Source organism: Nansenia antarctica (assembly GCF_963989245.1).
Source record: "Nansenia antarctica genome assembly, chromosome: 3".
NCBI lineage: Eukaryota > Metazoa > Chordata > Actinopteri > Argentiniformes > Microstomatidae > Nansenia > Nansenia antarctica.
This window is the reverse complement of record NC_137688.1, coordinates 55,910,155-55,919,780: the sequence shown is the minus strand read 5'-3', so window position 1 is coordinate 55,919,780 and position 9,626 is coordinate 55,910,155. Positions and strand designations below refer to the sequence as shown.

Genomic DNA, 9,626 nt, shown 5'->3' with positions numbered 1-9,626 from the left:
AGCAATTGTCTTCTCTCTAAAACAATGTTGGTGGAAATATAGTGTTATTTGTATCGTGTTTAATGCATATTTTATGTATTTGTCATTATGGCACTTGACAACAACAACTACCACAACATGACCCAGACAAAAGAGCATTAACTGAATTACCTCTGTCAATTACATTTCGTGATAATCTCCATTTAACCCCCAATTTACTCTATTTCTATCTTTGTGGGTTATAATTACAGCTTTGCATTATGACTGCAGATAGCAGCTTGACCACTAGATGGCAATGGTGCACCACTGAAGAGACAAGCTACAGCGCAAAGTAAGCAAACAATTGGACCGACCAACCAACATACCACACACACACACACACACACACACACACACACACACACACACACACACACACACACACACACACAGACACACTCTGTTATCTCATGTTTATTGGATTGTTATAAAAATGAATGTATGAACATTGGGGGGGATTCTGAAAATGTTAAAATGAGGCTTAAATTCAAGAGGTTTGAGGGCTAGGGAGTTAGAGGTTATGTAGTTAAGGGGTATAGAGTTAGAGGTTATGTAGTAAAGGGATATGGAGTTAGAGGTTATGTAGTAAAGAGATAAGAAGTTAAGGGTTATGTAGTAAAGAGATATGGAGTTAGGGGTTATGTAGTAAAGAGATATGGAGTTAGGGGTTATGTAGTAAAGGGATATGGAGTTAGAGGTTATGTAGTTAAGGGGTATAGAGTTAGAGGTTATGTAGTAAAGGGATATGGAGTTAGAGGTTATGTAGTAAAGAGATAAGAAGTTAAGGGTTATGTAGTAAAGGGATATGGAGTTAGAGGTTATGTAGTAAAGAGATAAGAAGTTAAGGGTAAAGAGATATGGAGTTAGGGGTTATGTAGTAAAGAGATATGGAGTTAGGGGTTATGTAGTAAAGGGCTAGGGAGTTAGAGGTTATGTAGTTAGGGGATATGGAGTTAGGGGTTATGTAGTAAAGGGCTAGGGAGTTAGAGGTTATGTAGTTAGGGGATATGGAGTTAGGGGTTATGTAGTAAAGCAGGTAGGCTTACCTAGAAAGTACTGGGTAAATGGACTGCACTTATATAGCGCCTTTATCCAAAGCACTTCACAACGGCCTCTCATTCACCCATTCACACACACATTCACACACCAATGGTGGCAAGCTACCATGCAAGGCGCCGGCCCTCTCACTGGGAGCAATTTGGGGTTCAGTGTCTTGCCCAAGGACCCATGTGGCCCCATGTGGCCAGCCGGGACTCGAACCGCCGATCTGCCAACCTTGCGATCATTAGACGGCGACTCTACCTCCTGTGCCACAGCCGCCCACGGATAGAACAGCTATGATCTGATAATGGCATATTAATTACACTCACTGTTTTAGATTCACTGACTGAAGCACCACAATGTGCCAATTATTACCAAGTAGTTACCAATTCTGATGAGGATTCTGAGGATTACTGTTGTAAATACTGGGCGAATACCTGCTGAAACAGGACTCCTTACACCACTTGATAACAGCTTATATTACATTTACTAACAGAATGCAACAAAACACGGAATGACTTGCTGGTTAATTTCCTGTGTGTGTGTGTGTGTGTGTGTGTGTGTGTGTGTGTGTGTATGTGTAATAGAACACTGTGTGGTGTTTTGTGTGGTTCACCAGTAACACAGGACCAACCTGTGCAACACAATTGCAGTCTGAACCTAATGTGTCACAATAACAGCACACACACTCACACACACACACACACACACACACACACACATACACACATAAATACAACTTTTTGTCATGATGATATCACTGCAATTTCTACGAAAAAGTAACCTCAATTCAGTCACGACCTTCCTCTACATAAGATCAGAGTTTCGGAAATTGAAACTTTGACATACATTATTGACATACCATACGTTATGAATATGTGGTGGAGAAGTCAATGCATTATGTATACTGCTATATTGATCATGCATATTACCAAGTACAGGACATTCCATATGATCACATTTAGCCTCAGAACATTTGAATGATTAACAATATGTCCTTGCAGATGATAGTGTTCCATTTTGATGAAGAAGGGCACAGACACTATTGTTCAATCATTAACCTACCCAAACATCCCCAAACAACTAACACACTAACTCCTAACTCCCTAGCCCCTAACTTCCTTACTGTATATTGTATCTCTTTACTACATAACCCCTAACTACCTATCCCTTTACTACATAACCCCTAACTTCCTATCCCTTAACTACATAACCCTTAACTTCTTATCCCTTAACTACATAACCCCTAACTCTCTATCCCTTTACTACATAACCCCTAACTCCCTATCCCTTTACTACATAACCCCTAACTCCCTATCCCTTTACTACATAACCCCTAACTACCTATCCCTTTACTACATAACCCCTAACTTCCTATCCCTTTACTACATAACCCCTAACTACCTATCCCTTTACTACATAACCCCTAACTACCTATCCCTTTACTACATAACCCCTAACTTCCTATCCCTTTACTACATAACCCCTAACTCCCTATCCCTCTACTACATAACCCCTAACTCCCTATCCCTTTACTACATAACCCCTTACTCCCTATCCCTTTACTACATGCAAATAATGTATGTAAAGCACTTTGAATTGCCCCTGTTGTATGAAATGTGCTATACAAATAAACTTGCCTTACATAACCCTTAACTTCTTATCCCTTAACTACATAACCCCTAACTCCCTAGCCCTTAACTACATAAACCCTAACTCCCTAGCCCATAAAGGGGAAATCTGGGATTGGTACATCCACACTGATTCTTGAAGACTATAACTTCTTATATATAATATAATATAATAATAATTCCTCATGAAGTGTCTTACCCCACCAGAACCCAAAATATAAGCTTGTACTCCATTGTTTTTAAACAATGTGATTGTAAATAAACATTGTATAGCTTCAAAACATGGTTAGAACTATTATTTTTGATCTCATGGACAGTCGGTCCTTGCATCCATAGCTTCATCTATTTATTTGAGACTGAGAATGGTTAACATTTTCCAGCCCCACCTCTCTGCTGTTTACAACAAAAGTGGCGGGGTGATCGCTTTGTTATTGTTCAAATCCTAGAATACTCTTTTAACTACATAAGCCCTAACTCCCAAGCCCTTAATACCGGGCTGTAAAATAAAGCTGTTTTTATTTGTTTTTTGTCAAATTAACACCACTATTTACAAAAGTTAATATACTGTACATATGTACATTATGTTTGTGCTTCACCCATGTAACTATTTCACTTTACAGCTGTTTCCCTTAGAGCAAAAAAATGAAAAGTTAACAACCAAAACATAAATTGTGCTATTTAAAATTAACATCACTATTTACAATGCATACAACCCATATCTACATATTTACACCAGTAAAATAAAGGGTTACTGAACGGGAAACTTTACTCCATATTACAATCTAAGTGGAACCAGCCATCTATTTTCTCTCCATATATGGGGTTAGGGTTAGGGTTAGGGATGTTGGTGTACACATACTGGTGTACACATTACATTACGTCTTCACAGGTGCATGTGCATATGCTCTGAATTCTTGTGAGTGTGTCTATATAGATAACATCAAGACCATTATCATTTCATAGTGAACTTTAACAGTTCAGAGGTCAAACCGTCACTAGTAACACTCCCGAGTAAATATAACACATATTAATTGTCTTTATTGAACACAGGTATTTCAGAACGTAAAGATTTAACATATATATAGTTCAAAACCTACAAGAAAAGTTGTTATTTAAATATTTATATATATCTTTACAAATGTTTATGAAGGATTCAAAGAGAGCTCGTGTGAGTAAATTTGCGTTCTGGGGAGTGTACAAAGATGGACATGCACAAGAAACAGTTACTACGGCAACTAAAGAGTCACCTTTTACAAAATGGCGGAGTCTCAGGGGGCTGGACTCACACACACACACACACACACACACACACACACATACACACACACACTCTCTCACACACACACGCACACTCTCCCATTCTCACATTCTCACATGTACTCTGTAAACCCAGGCTCACATAGTAACGCACACACTCTTTCTTGTCCAAATGGTAGACACAATGTATTCTATGGCACTGACAGTGTATACAACCCATGTGCCCTTGACTGTTGATTGAGCTCTTAGAGATGAGGGATGGGGTAGTAAACAGATCTGTTTGTGGATGTGGATGTGTGTGGATGTGTGTGTGTGTGTGCGTGTGTGTGTGTGTGTGTGTGTGTGTGCGTATGTGTGTGTGTTTGTAAATCCATCCCATTCCCCAGTTTGCTAACATTTGGCTGGCAGATGATCACAGCAAGTTCATGACTACTTCCTGTCAAGTTCATGACTACTTGACTACAACAGAATAAACAGATAAACGTCTCTGAGAGTTATGTCCGTTCCCATGGTGATATAAGCTCCTCCTCTCCGGGATCAGGCGGGCAGGTGCCCAATGTGTAGGCTCAGACCCCACCTCATATACACACACTCACATGCACACACACGCACACACACACACACGCACACACACACACACACGCACACACACACACACACACGCATACACGCATGCACGCATGCACGCCCACACACACACACACACACACACACACACACAAACACACACTCCAAGGCACAGGGGCTACTCTGTCTTTTCAGTTTTCCCGTCTTTATTCTGGGATTCGGCTGTTTTCCGAAGCTGAGTCTTTTCCGAGCCGTTGTTGATCTGTCCAGACTCAGGGCCAGAGGTTTTCCCAGTGGAGTGTTTGTCCAGGTAGTTGAGCATCTCGCTGAGGACTGTCTGGAAGGTGCTGAGAGCAGCACAGACCGCCGGCGTGCCAAAGCCATGTGTGATTAGGCTGGAGGGGGTGGGGGACACCATTATTAGCAACCTGCGTTAGTAGCCACATATTCAGATTAAAACTTCTTTCAGACTGCAGTGTGCAAGGATTAAGAAAGCTAAAGCTAGCTTCATTGATTCTATTGCTGCTAAAAATTACTATCACACGCATGCATTCTATTAGGCAGGATTTTATGCACTTTATTAGGCAGGATTGTAAATTCATGAGGAAATTTCTTCTTCTTTTTGTACATTTTCACCTTGATCTTGATCTATGTGTGTGTGTGTGTATGGGGGGGGTGGGGGGGGGGTGGGGTGTATGTTTGTTTGCGTGCGTGTGTGCGTGTTACCTGAAGTGTGTGAGGTGTCTCTGGATGTCCATGTCCAGGATGGTGGTAGGTCGGGAGGATCCCAGAGGAGAGCGGTCCTGACTCAACAGGTCCTGGAACTCCTTACAGATCTGCCTGTAGGGAGGGAGGGTTACTCTCTCGTCTCTTTACTGACTTGCTATAGGCTACTTCTCAACATGACCTCTGAAACGGCTGTCTTTGTTGATAAGTAGCATCATGCTATCACTGCGCTGCCTACCCCAGAAAGCCCAGCCATGTAGGCTTGGCAGATAGCCATAGAGGTTACAGTGTACAAACTGAACTGGAAACTGAACAAGCAAGCAAGCTTTAAATCATGCCACAAACTGAAGTCTATTCTCTTGAAAGAACAAATAGTTCCGCTCAAGCTCAGATGATCAAGATCAAACAACCCAAACTCTAACCACAATTAAATTCATGAAAAACCTTTCATCGAATGAAATAATGCACATCTCTCGTCAAATCAACGATGGGACTGTGTCTGTCTATTCAGGTGTTGAGGCTTTTATTTATTTTCCATCTGATTCATATGAATGGTGCAACTTTCAGTTGAATGATCATGTGAGTCCAACCTGTCACTCAAATTGACCCGCCCATGCATCTCACTGCTTGTTGCATGTTGTACTAACTAGTGGTTAGGTTGATTTGAACCTACTGCCCTACAGTAAGGAGGTGCAGGCGCACTGTTCCCGTTCTTTTATTTGCTTCATTGTGAGCTGGTTGATGCTCCGTCCAGTGATAAGTCATACCGTTCATATAAAACAAACAGTGATATAATTGAACACTGTGAGCTAAGCGAATCAAATAACCCCTCTTTAATTACACTTACATATGAGAGGTGTGCATTTCATTTCACAATTTGGTTTATATAATAATAATTTCTGGGAGATGTGTGCGTGTGCGTGCATGCATGCGTGCGTTCGTGTGTGTGTGTGTTTGTGTCTACTTACTTGGTGGCCAGCACCATCTTCTTGCGTGCGCTGGTCTCTTTAGGCTCACTGTGCTGTCTGGCCAGGTGCTCCCCTACAGCTTTGGTGGGAAACTCCGTCTCACATGTGTACCCAAAGTCCCTCGCCAAGTGGAGTGCTTCACCTATACACACACACACACACACACACACACACACACACACACACAGACACACACACACACACACACACACACACACACACACACACACACAATGGGATGGGTTAACTACATTCTGTAACCCAAAGAGAGATTTTTCGAAGGTAAACACATTGATAGAGAGGGATGAGGTTTACCTTCCACTAGAGAGGTGAGCAGCGTGACGTTAGCGGCTTTCCTCCGTCCTGCAGGGAGGTTCAGCCCGAGCCGGTCCAGCTTATCGCGCAGACACCGGCCACCATTTTTAGACTTCGCTCTTTAGACGAAAATGAAAAAAAAATATTATGAATAGTGAGCTCGCTACGGCGTCCGCGAGTCCGCGTAATGGTCAGTAGGTCAGAAATATGGAAACACAATACATAACATCGCCATTGTTAGTGTTAAAATGGTGGATTTATTAGAGGTGTTTGAACACCGTGGCTGGCACACATGCTAATCTCAATGACGTGGCATCACCGCTGATACGTGTGGCTATAGAGATCAGCCGTGCGCTCTACTCTCTGATGGAGGCACTGATTCCATCCAACATGTCTGCTCTCTTTCTCTTTCTCTCTCGCCCTTTCTCTCTCATCAATAATAAAGTGCTGGCAGCTCGCGCTTTCCACTCGTCTCTCTGATCCTCTCGCATTTGGCCTGGTCTCTCCACTCGCGCTCCCTAGGCACAATGGCGCGTGCAGGCCGACCCTCTCATATGTGCGTTCTCCCCTCCCTTTTCTCTAATTACTGAAGATCCTGTATAATATAATCAGTCAATATTATAAGAAAATGACTCGGTGGAAATATTATTTCCTTACACTAGCCTTTAAGAGACACTGGTCGGTTGTATTGGGCTGATTAAGAATAGCCTATAGGCCTATTGTTTTGGGGGGCTTTATTCAGTTCTCTGTGTGTGTGTGTGTGTGTGTGTGTGTGTGTGTGTGTGTGTGTGTGTGTGTGTGTGTGTTTACCTGCGCAGTATCCCGCCCAGTAGGGACGCGTTAAGGCACTCTGGTGGGGAGAGTCTTCGCTTCACCTCGGCGATGGTGACTTTATATTTGGAGGTGGAGCTGAGCAGCGATAGTCGGCCCGGTACCGAGCAGAACAAATCCGTAGGGTTAACAACGCACGTGCCGCCTACACAAACAAAGCAGACGGAATATGTTAAGATCTTAAGAGAAGTTGATTATCATGTTACATAGCACAAACATTATTGTGTTACGCACAAGAGAAATGGTCGTCAACATGATGTATTGGTATATAGGCAAACCAAACGGCACACAATACAAACGTCATGACGTGTACACATGAAAATAACTTAAAGATGTACAATTGAAACTATAGCCTACAACAGCAACAATTCCCTAATGAGAACAAATATACCTGAAATGAAACTGCATGAGACAATCTTGGGCAGTGAGGGCAATGACAATGTGACTGAAAACACACTATATGGATTTGGACTGTAGCCAAGCTATAGACATTTATTAAATAGACCATAATCGAAATAAATCAGTCAAATCTAGGCTATTGCAAAAATTGCAACTATACTATGGGCTATTTCATTGGATCAGGCTCTTGGTCGTCGTGTGTGTGTGTGTGTGTGTGTGTGTGTGTGTGTGTGTGTGTGTGTGTGTGTGTGTGCGCGCGCGCGCGCGCGTGTGTGTGTGTGTGTGTGTGTGTGTGTGTGTGTGTGTGTGTGTGTGCGCGCGCGTGTGTGGTTTGACCCGCAGACGCACTGAGGTCCGGCTCCATGTGACAGTTATCGGGCCTGTCAGTCAGCCTCACGCACTTTGACAGAGCGCGCGTCTCTGAAAGCTGTGAGTTCACATCATATTAATTCCCCCAAAAATGTTTTGAATCAAAGTAGTTTGTATTTTATGTTGCCACGGGCAATCGAAAAAGAGCTATTGCCGGTAGTGCGCTGGAGCGCGCGGGCCCAGAGGCGATAGCGGTATTTAAGCAGCGGAGAGTAGCCTCAGGCGGCGGCGCGAGCGGCGGCGGGATCACACGCGGAATCAAGTGCCTTTTACGAGTTTGCCACGAAAATTAAAGAAAAAGAGACATTGGGCCAAATGTCGTTCGACTCCTATTTTAACAACAATGTGTATCGCGCCAGTCACGAGACAGCACATCAGCCCACCCAAACCCACCAATGTCTGAGATAGGGCGCGCGCATGCCAGGGCGCGCGTCTGCGATAAGCTTGATCAGCTGAAAGCTGAGCGGGATACTAGTGATTAAAACACAGAAGTCTCCTCTAAGTAGGATCCGCGTTTCTTGAGTGATTTCTTTTGAAACAGGTTATGTGAATATTCATGCCGCCAAAGCCGCAGTCAGAAAGAACAACATTAATATGATCTCCACTGAATTCGGGCCCGCGCGGTATTAGCATATCAAAGCGACCGCCCGAGGCTAGAGAAGCTATCGATACGGGAGCGCGAGGTAAAGCAAAGATTATTGGTTGTGATGGTTGGAGCGGCGGAGCTCGCGGCTAAATCCTGCACACCATTAACCGAAAGTGATAGCGGAGGGATTCCCGCGTCAATCCGCGAGAAAGCCCAACACCTAGATAGAGTTGATGAAAAATTAAACCCAAGACAGAGACTGCTTTATGGAAAACTATGTGTATAGCACTAGAATAACGGCAGAGTAAAGACCTCTTTGACGGAACAGACAGCTAAAGATACCGGAAAGCACTCACGTGAGGAAAACGGTTTTCTTTTAGCGTAGTAGAGCTCGAGCAACGGTCTTAGCTTAGGTCTATTCTATGCTATTTATGTAAGAAAAACATTTCAGAACCCAGAGTTAATTTAATCATTTAAACATGTCCAACAATAACAATGTCAACTAGGCTATATCTTATAACAATCTATTGCAACAACATTTTATATCAAAGAGGGCTTTAAGTATGCTTTATTACAACAACATTGACTTTTGCCAATTGCCTCACAACAATGTAAAAGTATAACATTAGTCTATTCATTTTAAATCAAATACAATGTGATCGTGTTCCTATTGATCGCCTATAATAGTATTATTTATGAGTTGTCAATGTTTTTTATTGTTGTCATATTTCTTACTTTTCGTTTTCTTTAATTATTTTTATTAATAATAATAATAGGAATAATAGGCTAATAATAACAACGAATTAACTGATTATAAAGTAATAAAGTTAGGTTATTATAAAGTATTTGATATCATATTAGCATACTTTGATATTATATTATTGGGAAATCTATATCATTATGCATTGCATTATTAGA

General features: G+C 42.3%; 1 protein-coding gene across 1 annotated transcript in view; it reads right to left on the bottom strand.

Annotated features, from left to right (window-relative positions):
* Positions 1–4,692: 4,692 nt before the first annotated feature.
* The window catches only part of tfap2d (transcription factor AP-2 delta (activating enhancer binding protein 2 delta)), a gene marked incomplete at both ends in the record, with an annotated part of 9,535 nt that continues 4,601 nt past the window's right edge, over positions 4,693–9,626 (bottom strand). Inside the window, 5 exons of the mRNA XM_080525110.1 lie at positions 4,693–4,909; positions 5,241–5,354; positions 6,209–6,350; positions 6,524–6,642; positions 7,334–7,499. Coding sequence (XP_080381236.1) covers positions 4,693–4,909; positions 5,241–5,354; positions 6,209–6,350; positions 6,524–6,642; positions 7,334–7,499 — 758 coding nt within the window. The remainder of the gene's footprint in view (positions 4,910–5,240; positions 5,355–6,208; positions 6,351–6,523; positions 6,643–7,333; positions 7,500–9,626) is intronic.